This window comes from Mus caroli, chromosome 6 (genome assembly GCF_900094665.2).
Source record: "Mus caroli chromosome 6, CAROLI_EIJ_v1.1, whole genome shotgun sequence".
In the NCBI taxonomy this organism is placed as follows: domain Eukaryota; kingdom Metazoa; phylum Chordata; class Mammalia; order Rodentia; family Muridae; genus Mus; species Mus caroli.
The window spans coordinates 44,552,831-44,577,502 of record NC_034575.1 but is presented as its reverse complement, the minus strand read 5'-3'; the positions used below and the strand labels follow the sequence as shown (position 1 = coordinate 44,577,502).

Here is a 24,672-nt window from a genome sequence, read left to right as displayed (position 1 = left end):
TAAAAATTATAGTAATTGTAAATTTATAGTCTTACTTCTTACTTTGCAGCAATTTTGTGTCTGTATTTTTGTCACACCATGCTTTTTGGATCCTCAAGAAAACCCTGGCAGGAGATAACGCTTCAGCACCTCTCCCCCACCCCCCCCTTTTTTTAACTTCAACGAGTCAAAAGTTTTATTTACCTTTATTTTAGATTTTACTTCTTGGCTTCTTTGGATTAATCAATAGCAAACAAATAACTGAATATAGATAGTAATTAACTGAAAGTTTCAGTTCAAGAACCTTGAAATTTAAAGTATTAACAATTTCTGTTTCATCCTACCCCAAATGAGTTTTTAAAGCAATCAAATCACTGCTATTTTATTCTTGAAGTTGAGTCACTTCAGTTTACTTTATTGTTTGCTACTTCATCAAAATTCTGAACAAGCTTGCCCTCTTCCTCCAGCAGCAAGTTGTGCTTTTCCATTGCATCTGCCAGGGCTCTGTAGTTTGTCAGTGCCAAGCTGGGTTAAGATCCTGGGTGGCATTTCTGTCAGCTGCTGTCCCACAGTGGCTGGGAATCCTTAAGTGTGTGTGTTGCCAGAAACGTCTGAATGTTAGTAGATTTCTATTCCGCAGTTTGCAAACATACTAAACTTTTACACCGGATACTGCTTACTCCTAACATCCTTAACATCATAACTAGAGATTGAAAGTATTTGCTCTAACAGAGCCATTTGAAAGCATTTCTTTCACCAGTGCACAACTGTGTATTGATATGGTTAGTTTCTTTGGTTTATCATGGGTTCTTTGACTTTGATGGAAATGAGACCTCTTAAGGGAAGTAGAGTTGGTTGTGGTGAGGTGTCAGGGAGACTAGCTTCTGATGTTGAAGTTAGTAGCTCCAAAAGAAACTCAGGACAAACAGCTATCTATCCTTGGTGCCTATCCACAAGCCACACCCATGCTGGACTGCAGGAGCCCTGGGTACCTGGAGTTCCTCTTGGCTCTTCTCATCCTGCACCCTGGGCCATTCTACTGGACATGGTCTGTCTACCTCTCTCTCTCTCTCTCTCTCTCTCTCTCTCTCTCTCTCTCTCTCTCTCTCCCTCCCTCCCTCCCTCCCTCTCCCTCTCCCTCAACTCTTCCAGACACCTCTGGCTGTATGATCCCTCATCTCTACAATAAAAAAACCTTCATCTTAACCAGACTTCAGATCAGCTATGCCCTCACTTTATACAGCAGTCAGACTTTCAACTTCCTCTTCCTACTTAATTAGTACTTAAAAAGGATGTGGAAGAAAGAAAGAAAGAAAGAAAGAAAGAAAGAAAGAAAGAAAGAAAGAAAGAAAGAAAGAAAGAAAAGAAAAGAATCAACTGTTTACCAAAAGGGCCTCCCATGTCATGTTTCTGCAAGGGAGGGATCTGTTTTTGTTGCTCTGTATCCTCACTAGGGAGGTTCCCTGTTGGTTTTGGACACTGAATAGAAGGTAGCACTGTTGTGGATAGTCCTGGAGCTAGTTATATTTGATGTTAATTCTGTTCTCCCGTGAGTGGAGGCAAACAAAGAATGAATCAGCACTCAGGTGATTTCCTGTAAACCTGCTTCCCACCTTAATTTGTAAAATAAAGGAGAGATGATGATTGGGCAGGTAAAAGGGAAGGTGGAGCAGGTCTGGGAGAGAAGGAGAAAATGGAAGAGGGAGAGGACACAGAGGAGGAGGAAGAAGAAAAGTGAAGTAGAAGCACATGGCTGGAGAAACCGCAAGTTCTAAGGGGTCTCATAGATGTGGAAGATGGTAGTGTAGCGGTAAATCTGCCGTGTTGTGTTTTCATTGCCGGAGCATATTTGGGTTGGAGAGATTAACTGCAACATAGCACACTGCAGCTTTCCAGTTTCCCTAGTAGTACATCGCCTCAAGTATCTCTTCATTCACTTGTTTGATGAAGGTTTGTTAACCTTCATCAGTGCCCGCCCATCTCTCTTGCTCACATTTTAAATCAAATCTGTTCTTACAGCTGAGTTAAACTAGCCATGTTTAGTGTCACTCGCTGTTCAGACATGATTGCTTTGTAGACTTTCTTGAAGTATGTAGCTTTTCTCAGTCCCTTAACATTGTCTTTCATAAGTAGGAACTTTTATTCATAATGGTATTAGTTATAGCTTTCATGGATTATGTCTTTGGTTTGTATTTAAAAGCAATACTATGCCTAAAATTATCTAGCTGTTTGGTTTGTTTATTGTGTTTTTTTGGTAAATCCCTAATCTCTACACTTTGATAAAACCTACTACAATGTCATCCTTTATTTTATTTAAGTCATTATATAGTATACATGTGTTAGTGTACACAACTAAGAATAAATTACAATAAATGGATATTTCTTTAAGATGAATTCAAGTGGAAGTCTCCACCATTGGTAGACGTTATTTGTGGTGGTTTGAGTGAGAATAACCCCCACAGGCTCATCTAGTTATTTCCATGCTGGCTTCCCAATTGACCTGTTTGAAAGGGGTGTGGCCTTGTTGAAGGAGGCATGTCACTGAGGGTAGGCTTTGAACCTTCAAAAGTCCATGCCAGTGTCTGTCTGTCCGTCCGTCTATGTATGTATGTATGTCTATCTCTATCTGTATTTCTATCTCTTTTTCTCTCCCTCATTCTGCCCTCTCTCCCTGTCTGTCTGCTTGCCTATGTTTGCCTGTAGATCAGGAATATAAAGTGCTCAGCTCAGCTACTTCTCATTACCATATGTGGAACTATGCCCTCTTTTATGAAGATAATGGACAAACCCTCTGCAACTGTAAACAAGCCCTCAATTAAATGCTTCGTTAAAAAAAAAAAAAAGACGTGAATCTGAGCAAAATTTAATCACATCTCTATTGAAGTTATTCTCTCTGAATCTGTTAATATGATCAGTTACATATATGGATTTTCTTGTAAGAAACTATACTAGCATACTTTCAATAAACTCAACTTGGACAAACATTATTAACTTTATTTTTTACAGAAAATTAGCTTTGATTTGCTATTATTTTGTTGAATGACATAAAGCTATTACTTATTTTCCTATAGTATTCTTTTTTTTTTTTTTTTTGGTTTTTCGAGACATGGTTTCTCTGTGTAGCCCTGGCTATTCTGGAACTCACTTTGTAGACCAGGTTGACCTTGAACTCAGAAATCCACCTGCCTCTGCCTCCCAAGTGTTGGGATTAAAGGCGTGCGCCACCATGACCGGCTCCTATAATATTCTTAGCTTCCAGATTATACTTGTCTTAAAGATTAAGCAAAGGAGAACTGCTATCAGTTTGTCTGAGTTATGATTTATATATAGTCTCCTTAGCATGTCATGTATTGAATTCTTGGACCCCAGATGGTGGATCCAATCACTGAGGCAGATCCACTAGAGAAGTACTAGCTTCATTAATTAATTAATGGGCCAGATGCAGAGGAATTCATACTCAACAGGTAATTAGAAAGTGAGGCTGCTTGGAAGGAACTGGTCATGGGAAGAATGTCTGGAGGATGCACACTGCCCCTATTTCTGTTTTCAGCCCTCCTATGGTGAGCAACTTTGCCCTGCCCTGCTTTTCCACAGTCATACTTTGCCACAACAGCCCAGAAATGTGGTTAAGTATCCCTAGACTGAAATTTCTAAAACAAAATAAATTGCTCCCTAAACCATTTTTCATAGGGACAAAAAACTGACACAGGCTTCTAAGTACAATTATTTATACCTTTCTAAAACCTAAATCATATATGACTTCCAAAGTAGCTACAACTTCTAGCTTACCCAGTTCTTAAACTGTAAAATGCACACCATATGCCTCAAAGAAGAGTTGGGACTGCAAGCCAGAATCCCAAGTGTTTCTGACAAACAGGATCTACTGTGCTTTGAAAAAAACATGGCCCTGGCAGGAGAGCTTCGGGTTTCCCTCTACTCTCACAGCGAACTACAGAACTACAATAGGCTCCAAGCACAGGGATCCATGGAAGGCCTATTCCAAGATGTACAATGAAAGCACTCAGCTTTATAACCTACTGTTAAGTATGCACTTAACACACACCATGGCCAAAACTTACTGCTTCAGACCACTCAGTCAAGCAGCATATTTCTTTTCTTTTACAATCTTGTCGAGACATCTGTCGTTACCATTGATCTTAGCAACTTCAGTAGTGTTTCTTTACTTGCTAGACTGAGAGCTGTTTACCATTACACCTGAGAAGTACCCCGTGGCTTCTGAGCTGGCATAGCTCAACTGCCAGTGCTTATGCTTTATGGTTGTGATGCTCGGCACAGGTTACGCGAATACAAGCTGATACACCAGCATAGGCGTCCTGCTAACTGCGGAAGCTACTAGGGACTGGGTACTACATACAGTACTCTGAACAAGGGATGATTCAGGTTCTGGGTGGACGTAAAGCATGAAGAACAGGTTCCTCACCATGCACAGAATAACGCACACTTAAAGTATGAGTCATCCCAGGAATTTTCTTAGTACTTTTAGACTTTCCTTGACTGGGTAACTGAGACTACAGAAAGCAACATAGTAGCTGGGGATGATCTGGGGTGGAGCTAGTGCATTAGATGACATAGCTCCTAAGGGAGAAAGTCCACTGTATAGGGCAAATGCCCTTCCTTACTCACAGCATCTCTTAGATGTCCAAGATTTGTCCTCAACAGTCTTGGGTTATGCTTGCTATTTCAAAATAATCAGTATCTGCTCATAAAAAAAAAGTCCCAATCCAAGTTCAGCTGGAGGCTCCCACAATGGTGCTTCTTCTTTTCCAGAGTCGGATGTGCCAGAGACCGTTGTGCAGGCCCATACGACTACTTCTTTCTACTTCAAACTTGAATCCTCTTCCCTAGTAAAGGCTAGATAAAGTCCAGAAACCCCATTATAGAGTGGGGAAAAGTTTATGCTTGAACCAAAGTTAAATATCCATATAGTGAAGTAAGCTAGTCAGTTTACCAAATTTACACAGGAAACAAAGAGGGTTTTACCTGCAAAGTCCACTATACACACATACACAGTATGATTATCATCAACTTGGCAGGACTAAAAATCAGCCTGGAAATCAGCCTGTGGAGCATCTAGGAGGATATTTCTAGAAAGTTTAACTGAGAGGAACGGCATTATCCCATGGGCTGGGGTCCTGGACTGACACAACAAGGAAAGGTGACCTGAGAACCAGCATTCGCCTCTGTCTGCTTCCTGACTGTGGACACACTGTGACCAGCTGCCCTACGTTCTTGCTGCCAAGATCTTCCCAACATCGTGAACTGTTCTGACAAATTGTGAGCCAAAGTATATCCTTTCTTCCTTCAGTTGCTTTCATCAGGCACGTTGTTACAGAGTGAGAAAGTAACTAATACACAAGGGACTTAATTGTACAGTTTTGGTTGGGACCACAGAGGAAAATTCCCATTTCTAACTAATAGCTAATAAAATAACAAATATTCTTCCAACACAATCAGGTTCAAAAAGGTCTCATTTTATCACAAATGGAAATACACAAATAATGTGATGGCAGTCCCAGAAGTACAGCGATAGTCTAAATTCCAATGTCTTCTCTTCTTTTGTATTATTGAATGCTGCCTTTGTAAAGTAAGGTAATATGGTTAGTTTTAACTGTCATAGCAACAGGGATGAAACTAAAACAGATATCTACCTTTACGTCAATGTTTACTATTTTCTTAGATCTGATTTATCTGTAGAAGAGAATCATGGTTAAGTAGTATGTCCTATCTTCTAAGGAATAGCTCAAAACTAGAATGCTATCCATCTCCATCTTTTCTTTAATGTGGGGGGAGGGGTCTCAGTATGTATCCCAGGCTAAGGTTCAATGAGGGGGAAGGGGGTTTCAGTACATATCCCAGGCTAAGGTTCAAACTTGGGGTCCTTCTGTTTCAATCTCCCAAGAACTAGGATTATATCATGATCACTACAAGAGATCGAAAAATCTCTATCATTAGCACATTTTCCTGTTCATTTATTCATTTTACCCAAAATAAATGTGAAATGAGTGAAAACTGAGTGTCCAAGATCATCTTTAACGTATAAGACACTGTCTGCCATTTAACATATTTCAAAGCATTAACCTGGAGGTAATCTAGACCATACCATCTCAAAGGCCCTAGCGTAATGTTTGAAAAACAAGTGATGTCAAAAATGTTTTCAACAACATTAAGTTTTAAAAAAGGCTTTACGATTATTCTGACACCTCCCTGTAGGCTGCCCAAATACCAGGGTTCATAATGTTCAATAATACATGTCTTATTATTTCCTTTATAGTATTAATATAACATTACATAAAAATTCAAAACTTTACCAAGACAAACTCTCTTTAGCAAAATAGTAACAACTAAGCACCTATCTAAGTGAGTGACTAAAAAATATTCTTAATATCATCTAGGAAATTATTACTAACCTGCTGAGGAGTAATAGTATCTCTGTAACTTGGTAAAATTTTTAGGGTGACACTTCCACTAATATTTTTCAATAATTCTTGTAATTCCTTTGGATTGTTTCCAACCTCATGACCATTGACTTCCTTAATGATATCTCCCACGTGAAGCAGACCTTGTCGATCTATCATTCCTCCATGAAGGATTCGGGCGATTACCAGATCATTATTTTCAACTCTAAATGTTACACCCTATAGAAAATTGAAAAAAACAAACAAACATGCAAACATCAACAAATACAAGCAAAATAATTCTGAAACCAGGCTCGTGAACTCTGTTCCCATGTCTTTTCCTGTCCAATCTCAATAAAGTGCAGTTGTGAAATCAGAGACCAGCCATTTTAAGGGTTAGCCCTTGAAATCTAGTTTTACTCCACAGACAAAGGGAGCAGCAGAGAGCGCTGACTTGTCCTGGTTGCCACATCACTCCTTTTAGGAACCACAAGTAAAAAGTTTAAGAGGAAGTAATTAACTTCACTACTTTGTACTTTTTAATACTTCAGTATAACTTACTTAAGTATATACTTTAAATTTTATAATTTAAGTATATTTAAGTTTATTAAATTTATATACTTTAAATTTTAAAAACAAATTTCTTGGTTTGGTGTTATTATTACTAAACAAACAGACAATTTCTAAAAGGCTGTGAAGAAATAAAACTGTTTTCCTGTTTCCCACTGGTCTATTTATAGTTTCTAAGTCCGTTTAAGGTTTCATTTTGATTACATTTCCTAGGCTACAAGACGGACAGATTGTCTGCTGTGTATTTCTATGAAGGCCAACAAGACTGATGGAAGGAGCATGGGTGGTTCCCACAGTGAATCGAGAGCAGCCTGGGCAGCGCTACAACTCAGATCTAAGACAGCAGTCACTTGTCTACTCACCAACGGCTCTCCAGCTTTTTTGTGAATCCCGAGAATACGGATGGCATCTACTGGTAGCTGATTATTGAGAGAAGGAATATTCATTTCTGGGCTGGAAGGAGGCGAATCATAACACTTTGACGCCACAATATCATGGGCCTCCAGGAGCGACTGTAAGGAGTCAAAACACCCTGTGAATATTAGCTACTGGTGGAACGAGTTGCTAAGAATAATTTATTAGTTCATTATCACTGTAGAGTACAAAAAGTTTCTAAGGACACATTATTAAATTCCCAACATGAATTATGTCAAATACATATATAATCCTTTTTGAAAAAGTAAAATGAAATCATTTTATTATCATAAACAGTATCATATTCAGGTTTTCAGATTTGAAGAGACTAGTAGAATTTAGTCACATATTTTCATTTTAAAGTGTTATGTTCACTGGAAACCAAACCTGGGTTTCGAAACCTGGCAGAGGGACGAACAGATCTCCTATCAGCAGGGCCAGCACCCTCTTCTGTCTTTACCACTAATCCCTATCTATACGGTACCAAAAAAAAAAAAAAAAAAATCTGAGTGATTAAAGACCCTAATTTTTATTATGTTGATATGTGAGCAATATGATATACTTTGGACATGTACAAAAGGTATGCTAAAATACCTACGAGAAAATATCAGCAACTTCCATCACTAGTAGGAATTTGCCTATTACCAATTGAGGATTTAGTCTATAAAAGATAAACTAAAGGAAGGAAAAAAGAATGAGAAATGGTTCCAGATATAATGTCCGGAATGTATGCTATTATGGATGATTTTGAGGTAGTTGTCCAGGAATATCAGTTTTTTTATAGTAAATATTTTAAAAATTCCTTATCCTAAAGGAGTTAAGTTTTAATTCACTACTTGCAATAACACTAAGTTAAAAAGTTTCTGAGTATGCAGAATACAAGTTGAAACATAATAAATCAAACCAGAAGAAGGTGGCAAGTATCAACACATTCAAGAAATAAACAATCTGGGTTTTAGCTTAATTGGCAATTTCTGAAAATTTCATAAAGTCATTTACAGAGATACTGTAAAACCAGCATTAGGGAAATGACAGAGAAATATGTGCTTGATCCCAAGCCTGAGTACTGTGCAAGATTCCTAGCATGCACGTAAGAAGCTGGGTAGAGTAGTGTGTGCCTGGGTTCCAGCTCTGAGAAGTGGGCACAAGAGGATAGCTCTGGCCTGCTGGCCAACCAGTGATAAACTGTCTCAAAAAAGAAACAAAGAGGAGAAGGGAGGGAGTGAGTGAGGAAGGGAAAGAGGAAGGGAGGGGAGTAGCTGAGGAAAACATACATCAGACTTTGCTCATTAGACTTTGCATATATGAACACAGGTGAAACATACATGGAAACATACATACACACATCAAAAAACTCAGAAAGGAAAAGAACTTAGAAATCTCTATGAGACGTTTTCCTATAAATGTTGGAAGCTACTCAAAGCTCTAACCTGGGCTTCTATTTTGAGGTAGAGTTTTTGCTCCTGTGACTACATGAAACACTATTAATATAATTTTATCTCTCCGGTCAAGAATTTTTCAGGAGCTCCATATTTGTATACAAAAAGGCTGCTCACCCCTGGTTAAAGTCAGGATAATTTGAATGCCAAAAGGACTAACTATTCTACAGAATTGAAACTCCACATTTAGAGAAAAAAAAAAATCAACCACCCAACCAACCCAGGTGCATAAAATTATTTAGCAAAGAAAAGGACTAAAAGGCTCACTTGTTACTAATTGGAGATGATGTTTTCATAAAGCTGGTAAAGAAGAGTACTCATCATTTCGCTACCTTCCCAGCAGGACATATTACAGGCAGAAGGCCAGCTGGAGATAAACTCAGGGTTCACAGAACAATGCCAGCTCACATATATAAAATAACGCAATTTGGAAAATGCTATTTTGTAATCGCTAATGAAAATATTGATTTAGGCAAGGATTATTAATTTGTGTTTATGTACAGAAGTAGTTCTCAACTTTCCTAATGTTGTGATGCTTTAATCCAGTTCCTCATGTTGTGGTGACCCCAACTATAAAATTATTTTCATTAACACTTTATAACTGTAATTTTTCTAGCGTTATGAATCATAACATAAATTCATGTTTGTTTGTTTGTTTTCTGGTAGTTGTAGAACCCTGAAATAATCATTAAACCTGTAAAGGAGTCGAGACCCAAAGGTTGAGGACCATTGATCTAGAGGTAACTTAGTATAGCATTGGCCTGCTATGGTGAGGCATGCTTATAATCCCTGCCCTCTGCAGGCCGAGTCCCGCTTGTGCTCTGCAACCAGACCTATCCCAACAAAGAAACAAGAACCATCCCCACCCCCGTAAGAAAGCATCTGTGTGACAAAAAGATGACAGTACACTAGGTTACTTCCCAGTGGAGAGATTTCAAAGAAAGGATAAGATGTCACAGCCTGTAATCAGGGTACCGATTTCAGTCCCAAAAGGTAGCAATCAGGTATTCTACATTTTCCGATACTCATTTTGCATCAGCATTTAAGGTGCATTCAAGTTCAAAGTAATGCGTTTGAGAACTGAGTCAGTTATTAATCCTTTAGTAAGAACTTCTACAAGTAAATACCACATCAGAAAACCAACCAGATAGAATCAGGAAGTGGGACTCTGAGCTTAGTCTCTGCAACTCAGCACCACACTCAGGCTGGCACTGGGGATCCCACACAGACTGTTAATTCATATGTCTAGTATCCTGGCCCCAAGGTTTCCCAGTTTGATAAAAGATAGAAGTCAAATACTTCACACTGCCTTACATAAACTCAATTACTTAGCCTCTCATAAAGTGGTTTAAAAAAGCAAAAGAGTATTACTATCTAATTTTGAGGACAAAGAGTGCAGAGAAAACAGTGTCACTTTCTTTTTCTGCTAAGATGCAATGTCTGTCACAGTGAGTGAGCACACATGGCTGACATACTTGTTACTTTCCTCTTCCTCCTCCTCCTCCTCCTCCTCCTCTCTACTGCCACACACTCTTATTACAGGGTGAAAATTAAAACTCCCATTGTCTCTGTTCTGAAGTGCCTTTTTCTTTGTGAAACTGCTTTCACTCACAGGTCAGTTGTTTTTTTGAATCTATAGAATGAAGAACACTATGTGATAGTCCCTATCGCTAGACAAACCTTTCCTGTTATCTTTTCATCATGGGTTTCACTGAATTCACCCTGATCCTGAAACAATTTTTAAAATGTTCCATACTAGAATAAAAGCAGAATGAGAAACAGTGATACTAATGACGAAAATGGCCACCGAGATGGTTCAGAGGGTAAAAGCTCCTGCCACAAACCCTGATGATCTGAGTTCAGTCTCAGGGACCCACATGGTAAAAGGGAGAACAGACTCCCAGGGGTCTCGACTTCCATATATCTGCCATGGTGATATCTGCCATGGGGTGTGCCCCTCACCCAGTAATTAAAAAAAAAAAAGCCAAACAAACCAACCCAGGCAGTGGTGGTGTCACAGCTTTTCCTAGGAGGATGTCTGAAGGTGAGTCAGGGCTAACTGATGATACCAAGGAAAAGCCAAGGTTATTTCTTTCTGTGGCAATACTGTGTATTTCTGGGCTGTACATAGCCATGTGTGTGTGTTGGCATTCCTTTAGCCTCAGGATATTAGAATACCTAAGTCAGAACTTAAAAACAAGCCCCAAATAGTACTGAAAGACTTCAGCATGGAAGTTAGCTTCTAAGGAGAAAGCCGTGGGAAGAGGGCATGGGCAGGTTACCTGGAAGTGAGGCTCCTTGAGTATCCCAACTAGCTCTGCCACATTTTCATCCACACTAACCAGAGGACTGATATCTTCAAGAATTTCATTCACTAATTCCAAGTTATTGTCACTCACAGCTTCTAACTTTGAATCTTCAAGTCTCTCATGAGCCTGAAAAGATAAGAGGGGATTAAAGTAATCTTGCTGATATTACACTGGTTTATAATTTCTTAGTTCTAAAAGATATTAGAGGGTAGGCAAGCTGGGGTAAAAGTACTGGTTGCCAAGCCTGACAACCTAAGTTTTATCACTGGGACCAATAGAGCAGGAGTAAACTGACTCCTGAAACATGTCCTCTGACCTCCACACAAGCACTGGGGTATGTCTACACGTACACACAAATATAAGAAAAAAATTAGAGGTTTAATTTACTAAAGCCATATTTAATATTTTAATCACAGGCAATAGATAGATTTTATAAACTATAAAATATGACAACTTTAGTCTCTAAACTGTGAAATACTCATTTTTATAATTACTACTTAAAAAATGAATAGGACAAATGTTATCTAAAGATCATGTGATATCCTCTTCTTACCAACTAGGTATCTAATAGAGGCTTGAACTCTGCATAGTGTTATGTTTTATTAAAGCAAATGATTAAGTATAAAAAAGAATAAAAGTATAATCATTATTCATGTAAACATTTTTAAATGATCTACAGAGGAAGTGAATCAGGCATATCTCTTTAATCCCGGTCCTGGGGAATCTATGAGGGCAGGTTGGTCGTTTGAAGCCAGTGCCTGCTCTACAAAGAAGTTCCATCTTGAAAACAAAATCTAGACATACAGATGAACACAAACACACACACACCCCAAAGAAAAACAAAAAGCATCATTCAGATACCTGAAGCTACGATTTTTTATATTTAAGAATCTAGGCTAGGGATACTGAACAGTGGTAATATCCTTTCTTAATGCATATTGAGTTTAATACCTAGCAATGAAAAATTAAATAAAACATCAATTCAGAGGAGGTAGTTCTTGAGCAGGTCTGAGATCTCATACTTTGATTAGGAGGATAGCTCCCTCAATGCATGTTCCTTGACAAAACAAAACAAAACGAAACGAAGAAAAACCGAACCCACACTCTTTTCTTTCTTTGTGCCCACACTATTTCTGACTCAGACATTTTAGAATACTGGTTTAGGAGTAAAGTGGAATTCTAATTCAAACCCAGGAAGGTTACACAGCCTCCATCCTTCACATTTTCTTTTGACAAATAGTTGTTCACTAATTCTAAAGAAAGGGAACGGCTAATTACTAAGACTTAATTCATAAAACCACATAGGATGACAGATCACACTGATGCTTTATAAGCCATTTCTGTAAGTGCTGAACAGAAATCGCCATGTCCAGTATCATCCTGCTGTGATGTTTTTCATGTTGTATGTGTCACCAGGCAGTATAGACCACTGAGAAGGCAAACAGAATATCTGTAAGTTGTAACTTGTAAATGATGTCATTTTGTTTGCATTATGTTTTTTTTTTTCAAGGTGATTTACCCGAGTGATTTCCCCCAAGAGAGACAAGTAAATTCCCCTTTCTGTGTTGCCCACACTGGCTGTGAACTCTGGGCTCAAGAACTCTTTCTGCCTCGGGATCGTGAGTAGTGGGGACACTTGTGTGAACCAGCACACCCAGCAAAGTAAGCTCTTAAATGGAAGAGATTTTAAGATAGACTTCAGAAGAAAACATCTTGAAAGTTATCAAACACTGATAAAGCAGCAGACTTGATTAAACATAATGAAGGAAGTCAAAGACTTACTGTGATTTAAATACACAATTCTATTTGAATCTGGTTAAGAAAAAATTTGCAAAGACTAGAGAAAATACAACCATGTGTGACTGGGGACCCCCTCAGTTTTCCGAAGCTTGGAAACTTCTGCTGACTGCTGCTTTAAGAAGCATGCTCTAGCAGGGCAGCTGGGCCGTTTGTTCAGTACATCCCTTCCCATGGGTGTCTGGTGCTCCAGGGCTTCAGAATCCTACCTCGGCCCTGACTTATATGCTTTTCTTCTTAGAAGAGCTGTAAAGACCCCATTTCTCTAGGACACAGATACCTGTGTTCAGGCACCAAGTCAAAAGTTTTAAGTGTTACCTGTGTAAGTCACGTGATGACCATATCTAAGGCTGTTTGTAAACTGCTTCAATTCAGGTCTTCAGTACAGAGCTGACTTGGATATTTCCCTTAAAGGCAGACAAGGGAGTGTCTTCAGGGGGTACAACTGGAAGACACCCCAAACATACCCAAAAGTCCCTTCATATCACAGACTGGGTTTCTGGAAATAAAGACTGTCAGTATACAGTACGTACATTCTCAAGGGCTTTAGTGAAATTATGGCTAGTCCCTTTAATATGGAGAAACGATTTCTAAAATATATTCAAGATCAATTTCACAGCCAGGCATGGTGGCACATCTGTGATAGAAACACTTGGGAGGGGAAAGCCAGAGGACCAGGAGTCCAAGCCATTCTCAGCTACACAGTGAGTCTGACACGAGCCAGAGACATCAGAGTCCATCAAATGTTTTTAAGAGATCAATTTTATTTCTCCGAGAACAGAAATACAGGTCCAATGTTATAACATAGAGTTATTAAAGTTCTGAGGCATTGTAAAAACCTTGGGACCTCTTAATTACTTTAACATCAAAACTTATTCAGCAATTTTCAGAAGCTAAGTGCCCACTTGAACTTAGTTCATCAAACTAACAGGGTCACAGGAAAACAGTTAAGAGCAGGTGCTCTCGGAGCACACCCCCATGGATCGCTGTGAGTTTGAGGCCAGCCTGGTCTACACAGCAAATTCCAGGTAAGCAGCAAGGGCCAGGACAGTGCATAGACCCTGTATTAAAAAGGAAAAGGAAAAGAAAAAAAAATTAAAGGGGCAAATGAGTTTTTCTTTCAGAAAAGGCAGTACTGAAAACCAGGATAACTTAATAAAAATGCATCTCACCTGTCACTAGCAGGGAAGCCAGGCCACGGCTGTGACGGAGAGGTCTGGGATCTGACAAAAGTGTGGCCTAGCATTCTTAAAATGACTAGCCACACTGTCACTAAAACTCTTCCTGAGATTTTCTGTACTTTACACTGAGAGTCTTTATTTCCATAAGCACAGTCTGTGATATGAAGGAGCTTTTGGGTATGTCTGAGTTGTTCTATAGATCCTAGTCACCATGTGCACCTTGGAAAATGAGCTGAGAATTTCTTATACAACTTCTCACTCTTTTATTCAAGTACTGTCCTTACATACTTGCAGACAGAAATTTTTTTTAATATAGTTACTAAAAATAATAGCATGAGTAAGGTACCAATGTTAGTGTCTGTGACCTTGCCTTTGCCATTAAAAAGCAAGGCTCATACCTGAACTTTGATTTTATTTTCTTACAACAGGGCTAAGTATGTAGCCATTCCTTATTAAATATTTTGTAGAAAAGGTACATAAATGGGAAATGAATTTAGCTGGGGTAAAAATTGTTTCTCTTTTACCCAAGGATCTAAACTCCCAAATACCAGACAAGTGTACCAAGACCCCAGAATAAGACTGATGAAGGTGGACACAAGGCAGGGGGAGTTCCATTTCTATCCTGCTTTGCATGTGTGACAGCAAACAAGAGCCCGGCTCCACACAAAGGAGGAGCATACTAGCTGGAATGGGAATTCCTAAGGGAAAGCCATCTTTTCAGAGGTCATCTCGCTATCCAGATGGAGGTGAGATGTTACTAGGTAAGTTACAGCACGGAGCATCCCAGCACCACTGCTAAGGGAGCTGCAGAACTAGCCACACAGATGCCAGTCACCACAAAAGGGCATTTGCCATTTTAACTTTTAAGAGAAGCAAGGTTGCTTTACTTTGGTATTCAGGGAAAACCACATAGGTATCTTAATATATTAGAATTGGAAATAACTTTCTACATGTGACACAAGATCAAGGAGCTTCAAGTCACATGCAAAAAATGTCTAATTTTATGTAATTAAATATTAAAGCACTTCTGATAAAGACTCAGCAACGTCAAGACACAAGCCTTTTACTGGTAAAAAGGCTAATTTCTCTTTATATAAAGGCTTTTCACAAACTGACCAACTAATTAAGAATATGAACAAAGTAATTCACAGGAAGGAAAACTAAAACTTCTAAAGAAATGAACAGATACACAATTATGTGCAAAAGAGAAGTACAAACTACAACTATACATACATGTTCCTTTTCTTCCCAGCATCCCTGGTACTGACCGGACTGGCGAGCACACAGGGAAAAGGCATCCTCACGCACTTTCTAGTCAAAGACACGTGAGCAAATTTTAGGATTTAACCAACTCCTACAAAATTAAAGGATTTTTCTAAAAAATTGTCCTAAAGATAATAAATATATATGAGACTCAGAAGGATTACACTTAATAGCATAATTAATAACAGAAAGGCCATATAAAAAAATCTACCAGAAACCTGACCTAGAAAAATACTACAGTCTATTCACAGAGAAGCGTGATATTAACTTTACACAGAACACAGGTGCGATACAGAATCATACACAACACAGGCCCACAATCTGTCGCATCTGTCAGTGAGACTAGATGATGCCCACTGAGGCCCAGCAAAGCAGTAGCACTCTTCCGTTCAGGGTACTGTGCTGGGATGTTCTAGGCAGTGCAGTAAATCAAGGAATACAAGATTTTCAGAATGGAGGGGGAAAGGAGCCAAAGCTATTTTTATTCACATATGTCATGGTCTCATTCAGAAAATCCCAAGGAGGTACAGTAAAAACTATTAAACCAACAAGCTTAACAAGGTTGCAGATTAGATCACTGTTTTATATGCTAGGAAAAAAATCTGAAAATTAAACTTAAGAAAACATACATAAAAGCACCAAAAATAAAACATTTGAATAAATTTTAAAAACCACAGAAAACTTATAAATCTATAAAACATTGTTAAAAAAAATAAAGGATTCTTAGTAAATCAGCTTAAAAGTTTTAACATCATTAGACGGTGTATTAGTTAAGGTTAACACTGCTGTGATGAAACACCATGACCAAAAGCAACCTGTAGAGGAAAGGAGTTGCTCTGAATGTACACCCCGAGTCAGGGTTTGCTCCCCAGCTGAAAAGGGAGGCAGAGTCTATGGCGAGCGGCTGAATTACAGAGGCAGCGTTAACTAGGCTCAGAGGGAGCAGTCCCTGCAGGGGAGCAGTCTTCAGCTGATGGACATTTTGAGATAAAGGTATAATGGGCATTTTCTTCACACACTATCAACATCTCCCTTGGATGTTGCACAAGTTTATAATCCTAGCACTCTATAGGGAGATGGGAAATGGAAACTAGAAAGCTCTGTACGCTCATGGGTCAGTTAGCCTGGCATGTCAGAAGAGAAAACTGGATTTTGCCACAAGCCTAGTTCTATTCCCAGGACCCCAATAATCGTCTTTGTTCAGGTGTTCTGTCCTGGTGTGGTGGTCTGTATAAATATATGCATTCATAGAGCATAAATATATGCATTCATAGAGTTCAATGTCTGGGCCCCAGTTGGAGGAACTGTTTTGGAAGGGTTAGAGGAGGTATAGCCTTGCTGGAAGAGGTGCATCACTGTAGGTGAACTTTGAGGTTTCAAAAGTCCATCCAATTCCCAGTTAGCTAGTGCTCCCTCGTTCTCTCTCTCTCTCTCTCTCTCTCTCTCTCTCTCTCTCTCTCTCTCTGCCTCTCATGTCTGTGGACCTGATGTAAGCTCTCAGGCTGCTGCTTCAGTACCTCACCTGCCTGCCTGCTGCCATGCTCTCTGCTATGATAGCCACGGATTCACCCACTGTAACTGTAAATTCCAATCTACTCTCTCTTCTCTAAGTTGCTTTGGTCATGGTGTCTTCAAGGCAACAGAAAAGTAATTAAAAGACATGGTTAAGTTCATCCTTCCCTTTCTCTGCCCTTCACCAACCTACCACCATCTGGCACCCCACAAACCTCATTCCAGACTGCCCAGGAACCTTCACTGTCCCTGAGCCACCTCTGCTGGGGCACTGGCTTCCTCCCTTTCATCTCCTGAGTTTTCCTACCCCACCACCTCTAGCCATACACTTCTAGATCTGCGGCCTTCAAAGCTGCTTTCTCTGAGAGCCACCTCTGACTGGAGACACTCCTTTCCTCTCCAGTCTTTCCTTCTGCCTGCTGCCCTCCCTCTTTGCAGTCACAGCCTAACTCTAATTCTGGGCTGTGGGAGCCATCTTTCCCTGGTCCAAATAAACAACTCACCCAACAGCTTAACTTGGCATCTCCAGCACGGACCCAATTTAAAGGCAGTGAGATTATCACACCAAACACATAACCAAAGAGAGAAGTCCACATTCCCAGATCAAATAAAAAAATAAAAACAAACAACAAAAAACCAAGACAGAGTGTCTCTCAAACTTGTTAGTCCTTTAACATCAAAATAAACAAACCAGCAACATGATGACCACAATTAACAAACACATTTAAAAAATAACTTCACATATTATCTATAGGAAACTTAGCTTTAAAGACCAGGCACCACCTTAATGTGAATGGACAGAAAAGTTATTCCAAACAAATGGAAGCAAGAAGCAGGTAAGCACTGTCATCCTAATATCTGACAAAATAAGAGTTCAAACTAAAACTAAGCAGGAAAAGAAGGGTACTGAATCCTAATCACGGGATCATTACTTAAAGAAAATATCACAATGCCCAACATCCATGCAACAAACCCTGGCAAACCTGACTATGGAATTAAAGACTCAGATTAACACAAGCCCAATAATTTTAGGTCATTTTAACACCACACTTTCTCCAGGAGTTAGGCCTTTGAATAAAAAATAAAGAGGAACCTTAGAATTAAATACCCTACATCAAATGAAATCAGCACCTATCTACAGGATGTTCCTCCTAAATTCCAAAGACTATACAACCTACTCAGAAGCACATCATGTGCTGGGGCATAAAACAAACTGTAACAAACACAGAAAAATGAAAATAATTCCACATATCTTTCTTTTCCAACCATTATGGAATGAAATTTAAAATTGACAGCAAACAAAGCTCTAGTCAGTATATAAACTGATGGAGATGAGGTAACTCATTACTGAATGATGAATGGGTCAAAGAAGAAAACCAAGAAAGAAATTCAAACTAAGCCCAAACATAGCCTATTGTAAGAAATAATAAAAATTAAAGCAGAAATGAATGAAATAGAAATAAAGAAAATAAAGAATATAAGAGCTGATTCTGAAAGAAAATAATCATGATCAACAGAGACCCCGCCCCAACTAACCAAAACAAAGGAAATTATCTAAATTAACAAAATCAGCAATTAATAGGGACTCATTACAACATTCACCCAAGACACACATATGTAATATATGGGACTACTCTAAAAACCTGTACTCCATTAAGTTGAAAAATCTGATTTTAAAACTGAAATTTCTTGATTTATCCAAAATATCAAAGTTAAACCAGAGAGACCAATAGACCTATAACAGAACCTATAAAAAAGGACCATCTAACAGAAGCAGAAAAGGCCTCTGACAACATCCAAGATGCTTTAAAGACAGAAGTCCTAGAGAGTAGGACTGGAGGAGACATGCCTCCGCATAGGAAAATCTACATATGACAAACCTTCAGCAAACATTAGCCCCACTCCTTTTCAATATATAGTGCCTGAAGCAACAGCCAGGGCAAAAAGGTAAGAGAAAGAAATTAAAGGGTTACAAATATGAAAATAAGAGGCCAAATTATGCTCTTTGCATATGAATAACACTATATATAAAACAAATCCCTAAAATTCCACCAGAAAACTGGCAACAATTAACAATTTCAACAATACGGCAGGGTAAAAGTAAAGTTATAAAAACCATTAGCTCTTCTACACCAAAACCAAACACAATGAAGAGGATAGCATAGCCATAGATATACTCCCATTTACAATCTCAGAAAGACCAATAAAATACCTAGGAATAAAGCTAACCAGGAAGGTTAATGGCCTCTATAATATAAACTTCACATCTCTGAAGAAAGACACTAGAAGATGGGAAGAGAACCCATGCTCATAGAATGGTAGAATTAATGTTGTGAAGAAAACCATTCTACCAAAAGCCATAAACAGATTCAATGAAATACCAAACACCCAAAACAGTCGTCACAGAAAAAAAAAAAAAAATGACAAAACCTTGCATGGAATCAGAAAGTACCCCATATAGCCAAAATAATCCTGGGCAACAGCAATGCTGGAGGATTGCTACTCCAAACTTTAAAATACAGTGTAGAGCTACAGCAATACAACTACATGGCACACCATATCCACACAGAGCCCTGGAATAACACAAAAAACCAACATGAGTTCTCATTGCTACAGCCATTTGATATTTGACATTAAGGGCAAAAACCATGCAAAGGAAAACAGACAGCCTCTTCTCCAAATGCTGCCCGGGAGGCCAAGTGTCCACATGCAAAAGAGGGAAACTAGCTAGCACCTCACAAAAACTTAGATCCAAGACTCAGTCTGAAACCTGAAACAGAGTGCACATGTATATGCTACAAAGATGGAATCACACAGCACATACTGTTTGAGATATCTTCGAGGAATTGAGCATTGGTTTTATAGACATACATTAATATAGTCAGAAAGCATTCTAAGACTTGATAAAAGTAACAGTTATCTGATTTGAGCTTAAATAAAGAATTGCAGGCAGTTAAGGGATGCTGAGAGTGGGAGAAACTGTCTTCCCCAGGAGAATGCACACCAATTTATTATCCCATACCAAATGGGCAGCCCAAAATATATACATACAAGTAGTATTGTATACACTGAGTAGGCTGTGTGGATTTTTTTGGGAATGTAACAACATATAATTTTTTTTAGAAAAGAGAGGCCATGAATTTGAATTAGAGCAAGTAGGCATATATGAGGGGCTGGGAGGATAAAAAGAATGATGTAATTACATTATAATCTCAAAGAATAAAATGTGTTTGTGCATTAAAAAAAGAAAAGAAACCTGAAAGAGAAAACCCTAGAGGAAAGCAGACAGTACTCTATAAAATAGGAGTAGGAAAGAACTTTCTGAACAGGTTTCCACTTGTCCAGGTATAGTGGCCAACAGTCAGCTTGTGGGGCATTTCCTTGATGAATGATTGATAGGGGAGGGCTCGGCCCACACTGCATGGCACTACCCCTTGGCAAGTGGGCCCGGGTTAAGAAAGCAGGCTGAGAAAGCCAGGAGGAACAAACCAGCAAAGCAGTCCTCCCCGACTTCTGCTTCAGTTCTTGCCTCCAGGTTCCTATCCTGACTTCCTTCAGGGATGGACTGCTGCCTAAAGTAGAAGATTAAATAAATAACCCTTCCTCCCCAGTCACTTCTGGTTACTATTTATAGCAACAGAAACCCCAACTCAGGCATGGTATTTAATCTCTTACTATTTGGGGATTTCTGAAGATGACTTTGACTCTGGTTTCCAGGTGCGGGCCAGTCCACCTATGTCTATCCCGACTTTGGAGCCCATCATAGTCACACACACACATGTGCAGTATGGTTTAAATGCTTATGACCATACATTATCTTTTTTTTCCCCCGAGACAGGGTTTCTCTGTATAGTCCTGGCTGTCCTGGAACTCACTTTGTAGACCAGGCTGGCCTCAAACTCAGAAATCCACCTGCCTCTGCCTCCCAAGTGCTGGGATTAAAGGCATGCACCACCACGCTGGGCGACCGTAAATCATCTTAAAAGAGCATTTTATACTTATTCACAAAAAGTTCTTTTCCTCTGCCATTCCGTCAGAAGAACTTTCTTTCTCTTAAACATTTTTAGACTAATGAAGATTAACTTTTTTGGTCTGCAAAAAAGTATCTTATTTAGTATATGCAGGTTGTTTTTTCTGGAAAGGGATGCAAGGTGGCTGATGCTTCCCTTTGTTACCTTAAAAGGTAATCTCAAATCCTCATTAGATATTTCAGAATTCTTGTTTTATTATTACCCATTTTTTTCTTACTGTCTTTCTTCCCTCCTCTGTTTGCTTTAAAGATTTTACTTTGCATTTAAGTTTTAAGACTTAGGTATGTTTTCTTATTTCTCACTTCTTGAATTGTTCAGTTTATGTCACTCAATATAAGAAAAAAACAAGGACATGATTGCTGCAAGGTACTGTTGAGTAGAAGGAATATTGCAGATACGAGGGAGAAAACAGCCAAAGGCACCTGGAAGGGTCCAGACTGGACGGGGCCAGGAGAGGAGGGACTGGGGTGGGAGCGTGAGAGAGGAAAAGAGAGAGCAAGGACAAGAGAAGGGACCAGCAACCAAGAGAGGTAGGAGACCAGGAGACAGAGCCCAAGAGCCCATGTAGCCAAAATGGCTAAGTTATATAGACGAAATGCAGGCAGAAGAGAAGGGAGCTCAGGGGTTGCAGAGGCTTAGGATAAGTGTCAAGGTAGGCCAGCTGGAATGGTTCTGTGACACATGCCTGTGATGCTGACAGATGCTGGGAGAACCTGGTAGCCACAATACACTTTGCTGTGTTCAATAGGCACCTCAGTAACCCATTTATCCTGGGTTTAACCGAACACTCATCTCTTTTCAAGTACTTAGCACATTCAAAACCATTTCTACTTTCTCCCTATCCTTGTCTGGGATAAAAAGTACACACATATTAGATCTTGTGTGCATCTTGCATCTCTGTTCTATATTTTGATTTGACTTTGAGTTTCACCTGGGATTTTTCTGTTCATCTATTTGCAAAATTGGCAATTTTTTCCTTCTGTATTTAGTCTCCTAATACTTATATCCATCAAATGAGGTGATTTCAAATACGGTATTCGAGTGTTAAGTTGTCAATTAGATTTGTGTTTCTTTTCAGTTTCTTCCTTGTCACGACAGCACCAGACTGCTGTAACTGACCCACTCCGAAGCTCCCTTCTCGCCTGGCAATGTCTCTACGCTGTAGGAGTGTTTACCACTACAGTTTTATTTATTACAAATCTTCTTAAATGTTGGATATTATTGATTCTGTTTTTTCATCTTTTGTGTACCTATACTGTGTGTGAAAGAGAAAAACAGACAAGAAAGAGAGAGATACACCCACTATGCCATAGAGGAAGTGCAGAAACCACCTAGGATACCAGTCCTGGCCTTTCACCTTGCTTGGAACAGAGTCTCTCTGGTTTTTGCTGCTTCTTATGCCAGGGTCATAGGCCAACAAGCTTTGAGGATTTATGACTTTATTGCTTATCTCTCCACAGAAGCACTGGGAATGAACACACACATGTGCCTTACACACACACACACACACACACACACACACACACACACACACACAGGCTTTAGGTGGGATCTGAAGATTTGAATTCAGGTTCTCACACTGGCACAGCACTTCACCCTCCTGCATTATCTGCCCATTATTTTTAATCAAAGAGAATACACAGCTGCTCCTAATATGTACAACAGTAAACTAACCATTTCAACTGCTAAGAGTAGTGATCTGATAACCCCTGAGAGCCCAGCATAGGTGACACAAACCAACCCATTTTTCACTTACAGAAGTTGTTGAGAATAAATACACATAAATACTAGCACCCAATGTTGACCTAAATAGAGCAGGGAAGTTAAAAGGCAAGGTTAGAATACCTGTCCTAACCCTGATCTTTGTCATTTACTCTAATGTATGTTAAAGACCTTTGGAAACTACAAGCATGCTGTAAAATGTCTTACATGTTATTAAAATTCTAAATCTACCTAAAAGATTTAAATGTGAGATTAAGGACAATAAAAAGTGGCAATCAACAACGTAAGATCAAGGGGAGAGTAAAAGGCCTGCTGACAACAGGAGCCCAAGGCAAACCCTTTATAGATGGGCCTAAATACCCTCCTTACTTCAACAGGCCTAAGCTGACCTCAGCACAGTAAGCCATAGGGCAAGCTGGAGGCTGAAGTACACACTCTCCTGGATAGCATCAAAACACAGCAATATAAGTGTATATATTATGAACATGACTTTTTACCACATGACCTCATCATGTGAAGAATGAGCCACATTAATTCATTTTTTATCAGTAGATAAGGTATGGTTTTAGAAGCCTTAAAACACAAAAAGAGATGAAAAATGAAAGCAAAACCAAACAACCCCACATAGGTGAGAGCAGCACTCTAGCAGTACAAAGCAAAGAGGAGACGGGGGATCCCCATAGCAGAGCCACGGGACCATCAGCCTGGCTCACTGGAAGCAAAAACACTGAGAGCCACTCTGAGCACGGGGCAGCAGGTGTGAAACAGGAAAGAAACACACTGAGCTTCCTCTATGCTCAAAGCAAATATCAGGAAGTTGTAAGTGAAATCAAACAAAACCATGAATATGGTTGTAAAAAGTGAGTAATTTTGCTCCCAAGTTGATTAAGAAAATACATTTAAAATATCAGGGTTATGCGAGAAAAATCTAAACTTTAAGGTAACAGGACAAAAGCATTTGTCTCCACAGGTAGAATAAAAAGGCAGTAAACCTTATCTTTGCATATCATGGGACAAGTGTCATTTGCTAACTATGCAGAAAGGTATATCAACTCAATTCCAAAACGGGGACCACTAAAAAGATTTCCATAAAAGCATTTTCAAAGTCATTCAATAATCTTATGGATAAACTAGTATACCTTAGCAAGTGACTTCACAATAGGATTCTCCATAATCCCCTTGAGGAAAATCAGGTCTATTTCCTCTGCTCCTGTAGATGAGGGCAGCTCTGTAAGGTTTTCCAAAACTTGCTGCATTTCTGATGAGATAAAAACCAGATAAGAAATTAGTGAATACATGAATAAAGGAAAACCCAAATAGAAATCAGGCAATTACACTATAATTAAAATATGCCAATCAACGGCTACTTCATTTTGAAAATTTCCAGAGTGACTATACATCAGAGCAGTAGAGAAAAATCAATACTTTCCCTAAATAGAGTGATAGCCACTTAAAGGTAAAGTAAGATGTTCAGATATGAGGAAATCATAAATTATACTACATAAGTCATTTCAAATATATTGAAGACAAATTTTGTACTAAGAATCACTAATATAAAAGAAGATGACAATACTTTTCAAATGATTAAGAAAGGAAAAGTGGATATCCCAATAGGATTTAAGTTACAAAAATACTAAAATAGAAAATGTAGAAAACTAAAAGTTACATTTAAAAATATATGAGGTTTCCTGAGTTGTCAACCACAAGACACTAGAAAGTATGTAGCATCATTACAGCAACATAAAAATATTTAAACTAAGTTCCTAAATGAAATCCAATACACAAAAAGATGACAACATAGATTGACAACGTCTTTACTGTTTTTATTCCTTTCAAGATTCCTATTAGAAGACCAGCAAAGTATCTGAGTTAAAAAGGAGGAAGAGGAAGAAGAGGGGAAGGAGGGGAGGAGGAAGAGGAGAAAACAAATAGCTAGGGAGAAAGCAGGAGACTAACAAACACATACAAGCTTAGAGACGGTAGAAGCAGAAACGTAGACAAAACAATGAGCCAATCCCACCCTTCAGTTATTTTAGTAA

At 39.0% G+C, this 24,672-nt stretch overlaps 1 protein-coding gene across 5 annotated transcripts in view; it reads right to left on the bottom strand.

The window, feature by feature from the left end:
- The window catches only part of Mpp6 (membrane palmitoylated protein 6), an 87,207-nt gene that overhangs the window by 28,011 nt on the left and 34,524 nt on the right, over positions 1–24,672 (bottom strand). For all 5 annotated transcript variants that reach the window (XM_021165218.2, XM_021165217.2, XM_029478381.1 and 2 more), the window contains exons 2-5: positions 23,773–23,891; positions 11,101–11,253; positions 7,328–7,477; positions 6,408–6,635 (exon numbers count right to left, since the gene is read on the bottom strand). In XM_021165218.2, the coding sequence (XP_021020877.1) occupies positions 6,408–6,635; positions 7,328–7,477; positions 11,101–11,253; positions 23,773–23,889 (648 nt within the window). In that variant the 5' untranslated portion in view covers positions 23,890–23,891. The remainder of the gene's footprint in view (positions 1–6,407; positions 6,636–7,327; positions 7,478–11,100; positions 11,254–23,772; positions 23,892–24,672) is intronic.